Source organism: Pipistrellus kuhlii, unplaced genomic scaffold (genome assembly GCF_014108245.1).
Source record: "Pipistrellus kuhlii isolate mPipKuh1 unplaced genomic scaffold, mPipKuh1.p scaffold_m20_p_1, whole genome shotgun sequence".
NCBI classification, from domain to species: Eukaryota; Metazoa; Chordata; class Mammalia; order Chiroptera; family Vespertilionidae; genus Pipistrellus; species Pipistrellus kuhlii.
This window is the reverse complement of record NW_023425404.1, coordinates 140,181,331-140,200,138: the sequence shown is the minus strand read 5'-3', so window position 1 is coordinate 140,200,138 and position 18,808 is coordinate 140,181,331. Positions and strand designations below refer to the sequence as shown.

General features: G+C 38.0%; 1 protein-coding gene across 2 annotated transcripts in view; it reads right to left on the bottom strand.

Moving 5' to 3' along the window:
- The window catches only part of UNC5C (unc-5 netrin receptor C), a 370,938-nt gene that overhangs the window by 109,593 nt on the left and 242,537 nt on the right, over positions 1-18,808 (bottom strand). For both annotated transcript variants that reach the window (XM_045570659.1, XM_045570666.1), the window contains exon 4: positions 3,910-4,013. In XM_045570659.1, coding sequence (XP_045426615.1) covers positions 3,910-4,013 — 104 coding nt within the window. The remainder of the gene's footprint in view (positions 1-3,909; positions 4,014-18,808) is intronic.

Sequence of the window (18,808 nt, the reverse complement as noted above, 5' to 3'; positions counted from 1 at the left end):
GTGATGGAGCCTACCACCTGGGCATGGGCCCTGACCAGGAATTGAACTGGTGACCTCCTGATTCATGGGTCAAGGCTCAACCACTGAGCCACACTGGCTGGGCTGTTAAATATTTCAAAGACATACAATAGATATAAAGACAGGGCTTAGTAAGGAGACCAGAGGAGGAAACGAACAGGTCTGGAGCCCTGAACCACGATGCCCACTACATCGGTTTCCTTCAGCAATGACTGTTGAGACCAATCTTAGTCTCAACAGTCATTGCTGAAGGGGACATGGAATAGGACCCTGGTGGGGCCTCTTTCCTCCCCTGAGGCTTTCCTTGTCATCTCTTTCCCTCTCTCTGAAAAGAACTACCAGCAGTACCCCCTCAGCCCAGATTTCCTCATACTCAGGAAATAAGAGGGCTGGGCCAGTGTCTTGGGATTATGATGACTAAATGGAGAACATTAACTTTAAAAATCAAGAGTAAAGCCGAAACCGGTTTGGCTCAATGGATAGAGCATCGGCTTGGGGACTGAAGGGACCCGGGTTCGATTACGGTCAAGGGCATGCACCTTGGTTGCAGGCACATCCCCAGTAGGGGGTGTGCAAGAGACAGCTGATCAATGACTCTCTCTCATCGATGTTTCTAGCTCTCTATCTCTCTCCCTTCATCTCTGTACAAAATCAATAAAATATATTTAAAAAAAAAATCAGAGTAAGGACAGCAGTACACCATGACCTGTTGTAGGTATTGGTCATTGATACATTATATATTTACATTAATAAGGGTGTTTCCTTGCTTTACAGCTCACAATACCTTCACCTGTAGCATTTATGGATTCTAATCAACTGCTGGAGGGCACCTTGGTGACCCTCCATAGGACAGAGGCTTTGCCCCTCACACCCGCAGCTCCCGGCAGAGGTACAATGTGCTCAGTGACTGTTTTGAGTTCTAGAGGTTGAAGTCAGGATTCTATGAATCAATAGGTAATAACAGAATACTAGCACTAATCATGGCTGATATTTCTTGAGTGCTTTCTACATGTTTGCACATATCATATTATCTCATTTAAACTTTACAACTATATCCTGGATAGGTGCTATCATGATCTCCATTGTGTAACTAAGGAAACTTAGGTAAGGAGGACTGAAATACCTTGCTCAAAGTCAGAGTTTGAAATGGTGATGGGTGGGCTTAAACCTGGAGTTTTGTAAGGAAATTAGTTTAATACTCTGAAGTTAAGACTAAAGCCAAAAGAGGGGAGGAAGTGAAATGTTATTTATTACCTCAGAAATGCCTCTGGCATTATTTGCACCAAATAGGTACCATTTAACTTAAGGTTAGTAGAGTTCTTTAGAAACTTACCAACTTGCATGGAGGAAAGAAAATCATTGCTTTCTGATATTCTGCAAAGAATGTACCCGACTACTTCTCCAATGGAGTGAAACATAAACCAAACATCAATTGATTCCATTGAGCATGTACTATTCCAATTCTACAGCATCATTTGCCTTTGGCACAAAAGGAGTAAAAAATCTTGCCCTGTGGCCTGATAGCTTAAGGACAGATTTTATTCATGGTGAAACATAAGAGTTTTACCTGCTGGTTTTTCTTTAAGATTAATATTCCACCTTATGCTACTTTTATGTATTTAGATTCCTCAAAAAAATAAATAAATAGAGTATTAAATAATAATTGCATTTATCAGTAAGTTAAAATAATCTTATGATCTTTAAGCTCACATAGTTACATTTCATCCCTTTAAAAAAATTTTTTTTTATTTGCCACTCTTGAGTAAATCATCCTTGTAATGTGTCATGTTAAGTTACTCATTAGCTTTCAGATCTTGGTGATTCTAAGGGTTTGAAAAGAATCTAACATAGGAGTTTATTAGCCTGTTCTCCAGTATGTATCTTTGATCGCTCCTCTGACTTAAAAAAAAAAAAAAAAAAAAAAAAAAAAAACATTACATATAGTTCTTTGAATGCCAATAGTTATATGATTTTTGAGCTTGCCAAGTGTGAATTGGTCTCTTCCCCAGTGGTGATACAAGTAAAATTTATAGCTACTTCATTTGCAGCCACAAATCTTTTACTCCTTGACAAAGTGAACCACTAAAACATAAAGTTACTAAGCTCTTTCACTGAACATCTTTGCAGCAATCAGATATCTTTAAGAAACATCAAATCAAAATGAGGTTATGGATACCCATGTTCCCCGGCAATCCCCAGGATGTGTTTTGGTCTTTAAGGTAGTTTAGTGGATGAGTTTGCAGTAGAGTTTTAGAAATACAATTAGGAGACAGATGCACTATTGTAATATGTGAAATGAAATATTCACTAGAGTTGCCTCCTTTCTAATCACAGTAAATCATTTTGCATGTCAGGGTTGGAAGATCATTTGGTATGGTTGGGAAAAGCAGCTATAACTATGCAAAATCTCTGATAAGATGCTAGAAAATGCCATGGAATGCCAGTGACAAGGCAAAATAGCTCTCTTGTTTCAAAGTAAAAAAGGAAATTTTTATTAAGAGTGTCACTTTCTGTCTTTTCATATGCACATGAAGATATGAATGGTTGTGACAGAAAAATTGAGTCATTTTGTAAAGGCACTGCTTAAATTTCTAACTAATTCATTATTATTAAATAGTGAAGAGCAATCAGATGTCTAAATTTGTTGCCCATGGGACCAGTTAACTGAGCTGGCCCCCACCTTTGCTTGAACCTTCAGAAAAGTAAAATAAAATAAAATGGAAACCTAATAGTAAGTACACTGTTAGCTATTAAATAGTTTTTGGATAAGTTGCAAGTCAAAGAAGTAGTATTCTGCAATTTCTTCGACAGGATTCATTCAGGGCTTATTTTTACAAAATATCAGCTGACCCATATTTAGGTCCAAATTGCAACAATTTCAGAAATGCCTCTTTACATATATGCGATAACAAGTAAAAATCCCAAAGAACTCAAGGTAGTTTGGAGGCTAACAAGATCCACCAACCAATTGACAGTTATGTATTTTTGTCAAATTAAAGTTTTTCTGGGCTTCTAGGATACTGGGTCGGTGAGAGTAATAGTGTCTTCAGGCGTATTAGGATGTTTCCCAGTAATCATAAAAGGGTGATCTTTTTCAGTTTGTTAAAATTATTTGTTAACAAATAAAAGACATGGTGTTAGATGATTTTCCTCAGTAGTATGCTCTGGGATGATGGGAGGATCTCAGGAAGAGTATGGTGCTCTCTGGCAGGCCTGTCCCCCCCTAGTCAGGCATTTTCAAGAACACTGGATTGCATGGTGCCAATGAAAAGTCATGATACAAATCTGTTTTATAATACTGCATTAGCAATCTATAGGCATTGTTTTAGCAAAAACAGAAAATGAACATGAAGATTTTGATGGAAAGCTTATAGGTTGAAATTAATTGACACTTGTCATTCTTCAAGCATGTTTTTATTCCTGGTGTATGAATACGGCTCTTAGGTATATGTTCATGATTAGATCATGGAATAGGAAATACATATGTGGAGTGCACAGGCTCACTGACACACAAACATATACACATATACACACATATGTTTTGCATATTTATCAAGAATAGTACTAAAATTGATGGTACATTTTTAAGATACAGCATTTCTCTCTATGATAAGCTCCAGATAAAATATAGCAGGATTTCTGAGTTCTTGAAAGAGAATGACAAAAATCAAACCACGCTGACTGGCTTTGTCCAGTGGGGCATTCTAATTGACTCCCAAGTCATTAATCAGTTCCCAATCAATCTATTTTGCCAGCAGCAGGCAGTTAGGACTCCATTACCAACCATTCATCATTCCATACCCTAATTCACTGCGCCATTAGCCACAGATTAGGCCTCTGTTAGAATAACGCAGTGCCAGTTCCTAAATGCAAAGAATTTTTGTTACTCACCTCTGCCACTGGGATCCCTTCAGGTGGTCGACACTGGAGCAAAACTTCCTGTTCCAAGGATACTTCCTTCCCCAGGGGCTCCTGCTCAAATGTCTTGCGTAGATCTGGAAAGCAGAGGCAATGAAATACATGACAAAACTAATCTGCATGCATCTATCTATAGGAAGTGCAATAAACTTTTTCCATTTTTTTATTTCATGTGCCTTAAAAAAACAAACAAAAAACAAACAAACAAACAAAAAAAACCCCACCACATGTTAATACTGTACTGCCACCTGGGTGACTATATTCTGTGTGATGGAAATTACGAAACTCAGAGGTTATTCCAACTTTAATCTTCACTGGAATGCTTTGAAGATCATATTAACAATTAGTGATATTCTTTCCTTGCATTTCGTTATGATGATCATGGTCAAATTTTTAATCAAAAGAACCCCATTGTCATGATTTTTATACATACAAAGTTTGTATGTACATAAATATTTTCCTCTCTCTTCACAATGAATAATATTAGAGTTGTAATAACTCTGATAGATTTTGCTCAAGAGCTCAAAAGCAAGTTTAAAATCAGAATGCTGGAATCCTAAAATCATGATTATAACCTCTTGAGGTAGCTCAAACATGAGGCAGGGGAAAGAATAACTGTTCGAATGGGTCTGGCATCTCTCACTATAGAATAATGTGGCCATTCTTCAATTAGAAAATTAAATAGTCTTTTCTATCCAAATATACCAAGTACCTAGTTATGTCCTTATATAGTTGTAGTTGCCATAGCAATATGGAGACTTTTAAAAATTGTTATAGATGGACACAAAAATATTAGAAGTTAGCTCGTCATTTTAAATACCAATGTTAAAAAAAAAAAATGATTCAGCCAGAGCTTTGAAGCAGCACACCAGAAATTTTTATTTTATACTTGTATCATTCAGCTTCTTTCAATAAAAATTTATTGGAATTTTATCCTCTTTATGTTAATAAAAATTAATGTATCTGTCCTTTTAACTCATATCCCTGATGAAAACTTAAGAACCTAAAAGCACCATTTCAGCCTGTAAGTAAAACCCCCAAAGCTCTAGAAGTATATACCCCTGTCTTTCACAGAGCTATCAGAAAGCACCACCTGGAAAATGCACTTAGAAAAAAAAATTATTGTTATATACTTGTCATTTTGTTGAATTTCTTGGCAAAAGAAAACCTTCAAGAGCTTAGGGATTGTGAGAAAATTATGAATGTGTGTGGGTCTGAGGTAAGACAAGAGACTTTCCAAATAGTGACAAAATTTCTGTCAGAAAGACTCTTCTCATTGGATTATCAAAAAAAATTGAGTATGTTGTACAAGTGAGCATTGAAAATCCACAGTTATTAAAATGGAAAGTTATCTAAATCGTGTCCTTAATTTACACATAAGGAACATGTTTAGCAACTTACTCAAAGCCTCACAGCAAAACAATGGAGCTGCATTAGAACGTGGTGTCCCCTGATTTGATACTTATTTTGCCATTCCCATCCCTTTAACATCTCTTTTGATTAAGCCATGTCCTTCCAACAGAAACATTAAAAATACCCCTAATCTTTATCTTCTGATATTGTAGCTTCTCTGTTTCAATCTGCATTAAGTTAACAATTTTGGTAAAATACTAACTACTAATAAAAGTAAGAACAGTAATGAATACATTTTATGGAATAAAAGGTTCCTGGCAGAATATATCTACTTTTTGAAATATAATCCTGAAAACATCAATCTGATGTGGGGTAGAGTGAAGACATAATGACTGGAGTTAGTTCTTAAATAATATTTTTACTTCCTTCTGGTAAAATTTACTAGCATATCACAAAATGAAGGCTGAGAATGAGAAAAAGTGAGGCACATATATATCTAAATAGTCAAAACAAATGCCTTTAATATTTGTTAATTATCTACTTAAGGTAAACACTCTACTAGGTGCTTAGGATGAAGATGTGAAAGATACAGAATCAAGACAAGAAAGGTAAACTGAGATCTATTTATGAAAAGCCTTTCTGCCATGAGAAGGAATGGCAAACCCTAAAAGGTTTCTAAGCAAAGGTAGGAGATCAGATGTCATATTGCCCTCAATGTGACAGATGGGTTGAGACAGAAAGTAGTTTGGGAACCATCTGAGTAGACCACAAGGGATGATCAGGCCCTTTCATAGTGGACAGGAAGAGGAGAAAGCAAATTCTAGAAATAAAGAGATCACACATTTTAAAGAAGACCTAGGTGTTTGAAAAATGCCAGGAGGCAAATATAATACTATATTTTTAGCTATTGCAATTGTTAAGTTGGTGAAGGGAGCAGTTAATTCTTGGACTGACCTGCTGGTAAAGTTGCAAACAAGTCCCAGCTTGGAGGGCACAGCCCGGTAAGCACTATTAAGCTTGATCTCATGACTGCTCCCTAGATCCTTCCTGGGTAGCTAATGGGCTATGGGAGATGCAACAAGTGCTGCCAAAACAAGTGAAACTTATAAGAACATTGTAACTTACCTTGTTTATCTCTGACTATAAAACAAACCATTTGCTTGCAGTCTGGATTTGTTCTGTGGCCTCAGCCAGGCATAGAAGATCCACCTAGACCCAACTTATTCTCTTTGTCAGTTTATTCTTTATCATTCACTGTCCCTCCCTCAGGCTCGCCGAACCCTTGGCTGTGCTTGTGCGGCACAAGTTGGTACCATTATTAAATACTACTAATGAATTGAGCAGTAAAGAGAGGGAAAGAGCAAATTAATTCTGTTCCATATTCAGTTTTGTGTGTCTGTGGGATATGCAAATAGAAAAGTCCAGTACATCCAGGTCACAATTTCTCAACCTCTGCACTGTTGATATTTGGCACTGGGTAATTCTCTGTGCATAGTACTTAGCAGCATCCCCAGAATCCATCCATTAGAAGCCAGTAACACCTCTTCCAGCCATGACAAAATAAATTGCTCCAGATAATGCTATGTCTTCTGAGAGGAAAAAACAATGCACCCAACTTGATTATCACTGGATCTAGAGCTTGGAATAGAAAGCAGGGTAGAAGATTTGTGCTTTGTTGTTTAGGAGATAGCTGAAGTACTGAAAACAGATGACATCACAGGGGAAAGACTGAAGCATAAAAACAACAACAACAAAATAGAGGACACCAGCATTCAAGAGCTGCCAGTAAACCTGACATGGTGTGAACCAGGAAGCAGGTGAAAGAAGTAAAGACAAGGGTCATAGGAATCGAGAGAAAAATAAAGTTTTAAGAAGATGGGGAGGCCAACAGGGCAAATATAGCAAAGAATCAAAGGGAAGAAGTCTTTGGTTTGGGAAAATTAGGAGAGTCGGGAATAGACTCTAAGCTGTGTTATGGGGTGGACAGGAACTGGGAAAATTACCATTTTGAAAAATTTTGTTCTTTTGTAAAATTATATGGTGACAAAAGTCAGCAGCACCATTAATGGAGGATGGATTTGAATGATGATTGTTATAATTTTTCTTAAAATATAGTGTAGTTTTTTGGCAAAGTTTTTACATTCCTGCCCTGTGAGGGCACATCTTAGGAGGATCCTTGCTTCTTAATTGAGAATACCAGTAATGACCATATGACAGAGGTATGTACTGTAAGAGACAGGTCTAACTGAACTACTGAGGAATAGCATATAATTATTTTGTTTTAATGGTTTGACTTCAAACTCACTATAAATATTATCTAATTTCTAAAATGATCTCACATGTAACCCTGCACAAAGCAATACTTCTTCCAGGAAAAAAAAACAAAACAAAACTCTTTTAATTCCTGTCATAAAACTTCCTTTCTAGCTTTCAGGTAGAATAATGAGCTTAGAAAATATTGTGGCTGCCCCGCATAGCAGCTGCTCATTTCAGTATTCCTCCATATTATGCTGCAAGCAGAGGAGGGGTAATGTTCTAAGCATATCCTTATCGCGGGAAGATGTGATAGAAGGCAGGCCTCATGCCTTGCAGGCAGAGAGAACACATGGGTGATGAATGATTAAGCATGAAAAACGGACACTTGTCAACCTGGCATTAGATGTAAAACAGAATGGTTCAGAATAATGTGGGCACTCCTGTCAGGATAAAAAAGATGGATTTCAGCCCCTTATGATTCTAAATTTGTGTTTTCTTTCCATTAGTTCTTGGGCTGTTACCAAAATAAGTATAAAGTTCTTTCACTATAACCTAGATAACTTTTGCAAAGTCAACTTGTCTACCTCTGATTTGGTCATTGATTCCACCAATTAAAAGGAAAACCAGCTTTGACATAGGCATGCGATCAGGGAGCTGTTTACTTAGGAACATGAATATTGGCTTACTAAATCCATAAAGAGATATCCAATTAGCAGGTGTAGAATTAGGCCTGAAATGATAAGGATTTCTATTTTTCATTTACACAGTAATCAAAGAAAGTGTCCAATAGTAATAACAGAATAAATTATTTTTAGAACCCAAATACATGTGTGGGTGCAAACAATGTCTCATTTTCTATTAGAGAATTCTGATACATTCAATGATTTTTTTTGCACAATAATAACACTGCAGTTACAAATTATTTATTCATGGCATTCTCCAATATGAACTCTGTTCATGGGCAATGTGGTAAATAGAAAGGGAGATTTACCAGAAGTTCAAAGACTTTGTGGTCTTCACCTTCCTCATTTGTAAAATGAAAGGGAATGACTGGATACTTTTGCAGGTCTCCTTTGTCATAAGAGCCTTATGACTGAATAAACTAATACTTTAAATGTATATTTTAGGGGGTAAAGCTTATCCTTTGTTAAATAAAACAATTCTTGTCTATACCTTTGAGGAAATATATCAGTGTCCAATAGTAATAATAGAATAAATTATTTAAAAAATATTTGTATTGGTTTTTAGAGTGAGAGGAAGGAGGGGAAGATAAAAAGAGAAACATCTTTGTGAGAGTGGAACATCAATCAGCTGCCTCCTGCACGCCCCCTAGTAGGGATTGAGCCCATGTGGCATGTGCCCTGACCACGAATGGAACAGGCACACTTTTTGTTGTGTGGGACGATGCCCAACTAACTGAGCCACAAAGTCTGGGGCAAGAAATTATTTTGATGCATCTTTGAAGAGAACAGCTAATCATTTTCCTTTCAGGACAATTTTCATGGAAGTTTTGGACACTTGGATAGACAGGTATGGGTAAGAGTGTGACAGTGGGAAAAAGGTGGGTTTCAGAATATTCAGTGTTACAAAAATCAAAAAGTTCTTCAGACAAATTCAAGGAAGAATCACAAAAGCAGATGAATCCTATATAATAAAGATGTAATATGCAAATGGTCATTACTTGACCAGGTAACAACAGGATCATAGATCAGCAAGAGGTTGGGGCAGCGAGCTATGAGGAGACATGGGGGAAGAAGAAGCAGCTACCAGAGGGCAGCAGTGAGCTACTGGGGAGCTACTGCTGCACACACAGATTCATGCACAGGGCTACTAGTATTAAAGGTTGGATAATTATGAATGCATTTGGGATTACTTTGAGAAAACTAAATTTTTGTCTCCATGGAGAGGTGGGAAGAGAAATGCCTACTTAAAACTGCATGCAAGAAAGCCACCATGTCAATGTGAATATTTATGAAATGGGCAGAAAATCACATCCCTGTACCGAACCGACATTCCTCAGGCTACTTTGCCTGACAACATGTGAAAGGGTGAGTGTGACCTACACTAGGAAAGTCGAGGGTAGACAGGCCACAGCTAGAGTATAACAGGTCTTACTACCATCCAAGCTCCCCTGAGCCTTGCTGAGTTTGGAAGGAAACTAGAGAAAAAATATCAGCAAAAAGGTCTCCCTATGGTGCCACAGGCAGGCTGCTGATACTATTATCTTTGAAGAAGATAATATACGTGTTCTTACTCCAAGTATTAAAACATGATTTACATTTGTTAAAAATTTACATTCGTTATTCCATCAGCAATGCTACTTCATTATGCTTGACTATTTATTAGAATGAAATATTTTTTAAAAGACAAAATCTTGGTGATATGACAGACTAATACTATGAACACAAGAATTCTCTGATGGGAATATTTCAATAGATATTTTTAGTGGAAATTAAATCTTAAATTCCACATAATAAGATAAATAAAATATTATATTACTAATGTTGGTTGGTTTTTGTTTTTAAATCTCAGAGGGTTAAGTGAATAGTAAGAGCTAGTGAATCTGAAAATATTTTGGAAGAATATAAAGGACAAAAAGCATGTAATAAATAACTACAAGTATTTCTATTTCTATTACTCAGAGAGTCCTGGCATGAAAGATAATTAATAATATGAGTAAATTTTCAGAATGCCATTCTCTTACATATTTTGGCCATGTAATCCATAAACCATAGCATGTTATATTCTTTACTATTCTTTTAAAAAAATATATATTTTATTGATTTTTCACAGAGAGGAAGAGAGAGGGATAGAGAGTTAGAAACATTGATAAGAGAGAAACATCGATCAGCTGCCTCTTGCACACCCCCTACTGGGGATGTGCCTGCAACCAAGGTACATGCCCTTGACCAGAATCGAACCCGGGACCTTTCAGTCCGCAAGCTGACACTCTATCCACTGAGCCAAACCGGTTTCGGCTATTCTTTACTATTCTTATGGAATTTAGGGTTTATTGCTGTGTTTTCTAAATGTAAGACATGACTCTTTAGAGGGTTGTTTATCAATTTAGTATATTAAAAACCAGCATTAAAATATGAAATTGAATAAATAGAAGATGTCACCAAGGCTGGTTCGGCTCAGTGAATAGAGTGTCGGTCTGCGGACTGAAAGGTCCCAGGTTCGATTTTGGTCAAGGGCATGTACACTGGTTGCGGGCACATCCCTGGTGGGGGGTGTGCAGGAGGCAGCTGGACGATGTTTCTCTCTCATCGAATTTTCTGGCTCTTTATCCCTCTCCCTTCCTCTATGTAAAAAAATCAATAAAATATGTTAAAAAAAAAGAAGATGTCAAGGTATATAATATGAATATATATATATATGTATATATATATATATATATATATATATATATTAACAGACAAACACACATGTGCATACACACAGAGATCAGTGTATATTTGTATGTGTGAAGAGATGGGTATTATTTAGTAGATCATGATATAAACATTTTTTTTTTATTGCAGATCACTGTGAAAATGATCTGAAAACAACTGGGAAGCAAAATAACATTGTGGTGGAGAGCAGGACTCAGGTCCTAACTCAACCACTTAGTGAGGTGTGTGACCTTGAGAACATTGCTTAACTTCTTGCCTTAGTTTATTCCACTGAAAAATGTCTCTGATACTAGGGACTATCATCCTATATAATCCTACATACCGTATTTTCCAGCATATAAGATGACTTTTGAAACAAAAAAAAGTCAACCGGAAAAAAAAAATAATATCTGGGGGTTGTCTTATACACCGAGTATATTCAGAAAAACATCTCGATATGCCGCTAAACGAATTTTCCAACTCGATCCCGCACCAATCACTGCAAGGCTGCTTGGACCGCCTCTCTAACTCAGCCAATCCAAGCAGGCTTTTTATGCATGCAAATTATACATGTTCTGTACCCAAAGCTACACTGTGTTTCTAATAAAAAGCCTGCTCAGATTGGCCAGAGTCAGAGAGGCGGTCTATTATAACCTTTGGACCTTTGCTTGTTGTAATTGGCTCACCGTGGTACATACAGTTGCAGCACAGGAACGTTCTGTATAGCCAAAGCTGCTGTATCAGGACACATACAGTGAGTTAAAAGGTACTGTAATAGAACATTCTGTGTGTTCTGTATAACCCCGGCCTAAAAGATTAGTGGGTGTACAACAAATGGCTGGTAGAAAAGAACCCATCATGGCTCCAGCAAGAAGAAGGAAATTTGAAGCCAGTTTCAAACTGAAAGTTGTAAACTTTGCCAAGGAACACAATAACTGTGCTGCGGCAAGACAATATGGAGTTACAGAATAGATGGTCTGAGACTCGAAAGCAAATGAAGATGCATTAAAGAGTATGCCAAGGATCGCTTCTCGGCCTTTTGGCTAAGATCAAGTGTAAAGAGTATGCCAAGGAGTAAGTGTGCATTAAGGAGTAAGTGTGCATTAAGAAGAGGCACCCCTTATTGGCCAGAACTCAAAAAACATGGTTCTTGAGCATCGTCAAAATGATTATGTAGTGACACGAAACAAAGTACGTTTGCACTTCAGTGGGCCAAATCTAACCCAGATAACAGCAAAGGATTTAAGGCCACTGTATCCTGGAGTACTAGGTTCTTGGAAAGGCACAATCTGGTACTGAGGCAAAAGACCAAAACTGCACAAAAATTACCTGCAGATCTTGACAGCAAAGTAAGTCTTTTCCATCAATATGTAATACAACAGCACAAGAAACATGGCTATGCATTAAGTCAGATCGGAAATATGGATGAAACTCCTATGAATTTTGATATGGTTGGAAATAAAACTGTTTATCCAAAAGGTGCAAAAACAGTGTTAATTAAAACAACAGGACATGAGAAGTCCAGTTTTACAGTGGTACTAGCATGTACAGCTGATGGTGCCAAACTAAGACCAATGATTATTTTTAAAAGAAAAACAATGCTGAAAATCAAGTTCCCTGTTGGAATTTTTGTACATGTGAATGAAAAAGGATGGATGGATGAAGAAGGGGTAAAGCTATGGCTTGATAATGTATGGAGTAGGCGACCAGGTGGACTTTGTCAAGGACGTAGCCTACTGGTGTGGGATATGTTCAGGGCTCATTTAACTACCAGCACAAAGAACAGGCTGGCAAGAATAAACACAGATGCGGCAGTTATTCCTGGAGGATTGACATCATTGGTACAGCCACTGGATGTGTGCCTAAACAAGCCATTTAAAGATCGCATTAGAGAACAGTGGAATGAGTGGATGGTTAGTGGTGAAAAGTTATTCACATAAGGAGGAAACATGCGTGCGCCACAATTGGATGTTTTGTGTAACTTTGTCATAAAAGCCTGGAATGATATTACTGAAGAAACAGTAATCAGGTCTTTCAAGAAGTGTGGCATATCAAATTCTTTGGACAGTATGGAGGATGACTTCTTGTGGCAAGATGAAGGGGAAGCCGAAGCTGAAGCCACACCATCTGATTCGGAATTTGATCCATATGATGACTGTCTTACAAATGTACCACAAGAGGTCATTGATGAACTTATGATGTCAGAAGAACACGATGAGGATTTTGAAGGATTTTAAGCTCACAATGCTCCTTTGCCTAGAAAAACCTCTTATCATCCTAGTCAGTCACAAACAAGCGTTTTCTGCAGATTCTTCATCTAATTTTTCTTTCCAGATGATGCCATCATTGTTAATGTTTTCTTTTGGATTTTTTGTTTCTCAGTCAAGTTCATGGCATTGCCATTTGTGAAGAGACCTTCCATTTATCGTAACAATGTACAGTATATTACGGTATATTCGAAAAATGTCATTCATTAAAAATTTAATTAAAAAAAGAACTGATGTTGCCTTGGAAGTGGGGGGTAGTCTTATACAGCGAATATAGGCCTAAACCTATGTGTTAACTGTAAAATTATGGAATCGTCTCATACGCCGGAAAATACGGTAATAAAAACCTAATATGCTAATGTCCAGTCATCTGGCTGTCCATTCAACCAATCAAAGTGTAATATGCTAATGATATGCTAAGGCCACTCAACCACTATCAATGACATGCACTGACCACCAGGGGGCACACACTCTGACCTGCAGGTTAGCTTGCTGTTGGGGTCTAGTTGATTGGGACTAAGTGATACAGGCTGGAAACACGCTAGAGCCCTCCCATGTCCCTCCCCAGCCCTGATCATGCTCCTCAGCCTGGCCTGCACCCTCTTGCATTCTAGGCTGAGAGACCTCTTCCCCTGAGTGCACAAATTTCATGCACTGGGCCTCTAGTATATAATAAGGTTATATAGGATGAAGCATCTATAAAATTCTATCATCATGCCTTGAATATAATCTGTGTTCAAAAGAGAGTAATTCCTTCATCTCATCTTTCCCCATAGTATTAGTAAATGTTATTATGCTACACAAACATTAGGCATTATCATGCTAGGCAAAGAATGAAAGAAAACAATTAGGAATGTGGGAAGACTAATGATTTAAGGTGATATATCACAAAGAGAAACCCAGGGATTATCAGGCTGTGCTCTTGAAAAAAACAAACAAATAAACAAACAAACAAAAAACAAACTGATTTCATGCTTAGGTTGGGCCCTGAGAATCTATAATTTTAAACATGTTTTTATTGATTTAAGAGAGAGAGAAAAGGATAGGAAGAGAGAAAGAGAAATATCAATGTGAGAGAGAAACATTGATTGGCTAATCAGCTGCCTTCCCCAACCAGGCGTCAAGGCCAAAACCTGGCCAAGTGGAGTTTAACTGGGGACCTTTCAGTGCACAGGCAACACTCATCCAACCAAGCCACATTGGCCAACGCAGAATCTGCAATTTTAACTGGTCCCTCAGATGTGTTTTATGCACAACTCTGATATCTGAGAACCACAGGTTGACTGACTGCTTATTTGTGGAACACCCACAACATGGACGGCACTGTGCTAGAGCCTGCAGGCTGGGAGGGAGAGCTTGGGAGCCTGTGGGAGCCAAGCCGACCTGCTTCTGCACTGTGGCTCTTGCCATCTGGTTTCCAGTGAGTCCCTACTGTTGTTTCCACAGTGTCAGTAGGACTTCATTTTGCACAAGCTGATGGCTTACATTGTCTAGCAGAAAACTTGAAATTTTATTTGTATCTAGCGGCCATAACTAAGAGAATGTTAGGAACAACTTTTTTTTTTTTTTTTTTTTTTTTTTTTTTTTCCCCCAGAAACATGGCACTTACATGGTCTGTCTATTATTTTCTAAATTTTAATAGAGTCATGGGCATAAAACCAACCCCATTAACTTTTTCCTCTTCTTTCTCAGCTCTAGCTGTATGTTGCCATGCCAGAATGTAGACTTAGTGGATCACAAGCAGTAAGTATGATTGCTAACAAAAATTAGTAATGCATTTTATTATGTAAAATTTTAAAATTGTTGTCAACTGCTTAAATGTTTATAAAAATACCTATATTAGTAAACATTTTAAGGGGGAACATGTTAGTGGGTTATACTGGAAACATGGACTGCCATGTTGAGGTATTGGTCTAGCAAGTTCAGTGCTGAGAGTGTCACAGTTATAATAATAGCTTTTGTGGCCTTTCTCCCACTTCAGAGATAATTATCTGGACTTGTCCCCACAGCTCCTCCCCCTTCTGTCTTTCAGACAATTAAGAAAGCTGACCAAGAGATCTCAATGGCAAAGAAGTTTCTGTTAGTAGGATGGCATAGGTAACATATCCTGAATTAGTATTTTATAATTGTTAGTTAATGTTCCTTTATCTACTTTCAGAAAGAATGGAAGGCAATAAATGTCAGGACTTCAGAAGATTAGGCAATATTTCTTTAAAAAATGCAAACTATTAGCACCTCCATCAGGAGAACCAAAAGTTTCTTAATGGCTGAAAAGGCACTTTGTTATTATTCTTGTAATTCCTGATGACTATCTATGTATATAAAAGCCTAAGCAATTGCTCAGCTGGTACTATGATGCACACTGACCATCAGGGGGTTGATGTTGAACACATAGGCATGAAAACATGGAACAGACTGATGAATCTCAGAGGGAAGGGGAGGGGAGGAAGGGCAGGAAGAGATTAACCAAAGATTTCATACTATGCATATTAGGGGCCTGGGTCTCTCAGCCTGGTCTGCAAGGACCGGGCTGAAACTGGCAGTCCTACGTCCTCTGAGGGGTCCCAGATTGCAAGAGAGTGCGGGCCAGGCTGAGGAACCCCATTGGTGCATGAATCCATGCACTGGGCCTCTAGTATGGAGTAAAAATATCCCCACATCCTTTTCTGAAGCAATATGTTCATTGCTACAGTTGCTATGTCTGAAAACCTGAAGCTCTTTCATGTTCAGAAGTAAACTGTCAAAAGGGATTATGATCTGTGCTCAGTTCTTGTTTTTAGAGTAGGAATGGCTGCCTTCCCTTTCGGCTAGTGAGCCCATGAGTAATCAATCATGATCTCCTTCTTTGAAGTCTGGACTCAGCCTCAGGATCCTCCCCTTCATGGGCCCTTGGGAGGCCACAACTGAACAGCAGTTAGCATTCAAAATGTGGTACTTTTGCATCTGCAACCTAATGTTCACTGTCCAGAACTTTCTGATGTGGGGGGTGGGGGGGGAGGGGTATGTCTGCACAGCTGTGGCTGTCTTTCTATCACATATTACACTGCAGCTAAATTTCACTTCAAAAAGGTGAACTAATCCCAGTCCATTGCTTAATTTATAAATTCTAGAGTTTTTTTGAAGTCAAATGTATCTTAGTGATTAGTGCATTGTACATCCTGAATAAATGCCAAATTCAATTCAATTTTCAAAATAATCTTCCATCTCCTTTAATGAAGGTCTGATGAAAACAATTTCTCTTATGGTGTGATACAACAATGACCCTAAGAAGCTAACTCACTTGTTCCAGATCCCAAGCTTTTTGGAAGCGGGCGACCCCATGATATGGGTCTGCTGAAGGAAGAGTGTTGCTTAGTGGCATTATTTCTTGTAGAAATGACCACTTTTGTGCTTTAAATCAACTAATATTTATTTTCTCACAGTTTGGAGGCCAGCGATCTGAAGTTAGTTTCACTTCAATGGGTCAGCAAAGCTGTGCTCACTCCAGATTCTCAGAGAGAATCCATTGCCTTTTCCAGATGCTGGTGGCTGCCAGCCTTCCTTGGATTATGGCTGTATCCCTCCAGTCTCTGCCTCTGTGGTCACATGGCCTCCTCTTCTGTCTGTGTCAAGGCACCCTATGCCTTTCTCTTAAAAGGCCACTTGTAATGGCACTTAAGGCCCACCTGGATAATCCACGATAATCTCCCCATCTCTAGATCATTAATTTAAGCACATCTGCAAAGGCATCTTTTCCATGGGAAGTGATACTTACAAGATCCAGGGTTGAGGACCATTCTCCAGCCCACCACAGGGGTTAAGAGTGTGGAGCCTGGGTCCACGTGCCTGGCTTAATCCTGGTTTTGTACTTAATAAGGTTCATGTGCTTTGGTTTTCTTTTTTCTTTTCTCTTTCAATATTATTGTTGATTTTTTTACAGAGAGGAAGGGAGAAGGATAGAGAGCTAGAAACATTGATGAGAGAGAAACATCAATCAGCTGCCTTCTGCACACCCCCTACTGGAGTTGTGTCCTCAACCAAGACACATGCCCTTGACCGAAATCGAACCTGGGACCCTTCAGTCCCCAGGCCAATGGTCTATCCAGTGAATCAAACCAGCTAGGAAATGCTTTGGTTTTCTTATGCTAAAATAAAGGCAATTCCAGTACGGATAGGGTTATTGCGGAGGTTAAATAAGGTGATACAGTAAACACACTTAAATCAGTGCTGTTACATAGAAAACCTCTATAAATGTCTTCATTTAGTTAACCACTTTCTTCAGTCCCCATCGGCATAGCTGTAAAACTTTCAGAGTTCATGGTTGTACTGATACTTAAATAAATTATTTACTTATTTATTTCTACTAAGAGGCCACATTCCATGTATCAGAATTAAGCCTCTTGCCTCCCAAGTTGAGCTGGTCTTGACAAAATGACTCTAGATTTCGGGAAATTCTAAACTTAGAGGAGATTCATGTGGAATTATCTTCTTCTGGCCATCTATACTCTGTGACTCAGGCCTGACCTTGCATTAAGCAAGTACAGCTGCTTTACAATGGTTCACATTTTCCTACTTTCAAATTAATTTTCAATTAATTCTTCTTCATGCTTAATGAACAGAGGTGCTAAATACGTTTTTAACTTTTTAAAAAATTGCTTTAATGTGCTTTCAAAGTACTCCTCTAGTGAATAAAATAATTCTATGGTCACATATAGCAGTAATACTTGTGTCATTAAAGGGGGAAATGTGCCTTTCTTTTAATAATGGTAAAAGAGGCTAATTATATTGTCATAGTAGAGTACAACGTATGCTTAAATCATCAGATATGGCTGCTAACAAGAAATCACTGCTGTGAACAGACCAGTACAGCACATTTTGTGAGAACTAGATTAGTCTTCTGCACGTTATACACTTATTAAAAGCGAAAAATGCCTGAGTTTAGGCAATAGAACCTTCAAAAGTTTATCATAGTCTCATTTTTCAGGAATTGAGTATCTTACCTTTGTTGGACTTTTAAAAAATCATGATTTTTTTTTCCATTTATTTTTTAAAAATATTTTTATTGATTTCATAGAGGAACAGAGAGGGAGAGAGATAGGAACATCAATGATGAGACGGAATAATTTATCAGCTGCCTCCTGCACGCCTGACATTGGGGATCGAGCTCCAAACCCAGGGATTGCCCCTCATTGTGAATTGAACCGTAACTCCTGGGTTATAGGTCTACACCCAACCACTGAGCTGGGTAAATCATGAAAATGTTTATAATCAGAAAGTCTGTAATGTTTAAATGTAAGGAATACAGTATGTAAAAAACAGATAAAATTCCCCCCCCCACTTGTTTTTTCTTCTAGAATATTGGAAACGATAAAACAAAGAAGACAAAAGTCAAGCAATCAACCAATAAATATAAACTACATGAAGTTTCCTCTATGGTTAGATAGAAAAGTCAATAATTGTCACATTTCTGAAAATCTGCACAATGAACTGGACTGCAAAGGGAAGAGTTTGCTTAACACTCAGACTTATCATTTCCTTAACAAGTGACTCAGGCAAGTTACCTGCTTCCATGCCTCTGTTTTGTTATTTGCAGAATAGGGATCATACCAGGATCTCTTTCAGGATTGTTAACAGGCACAAGAG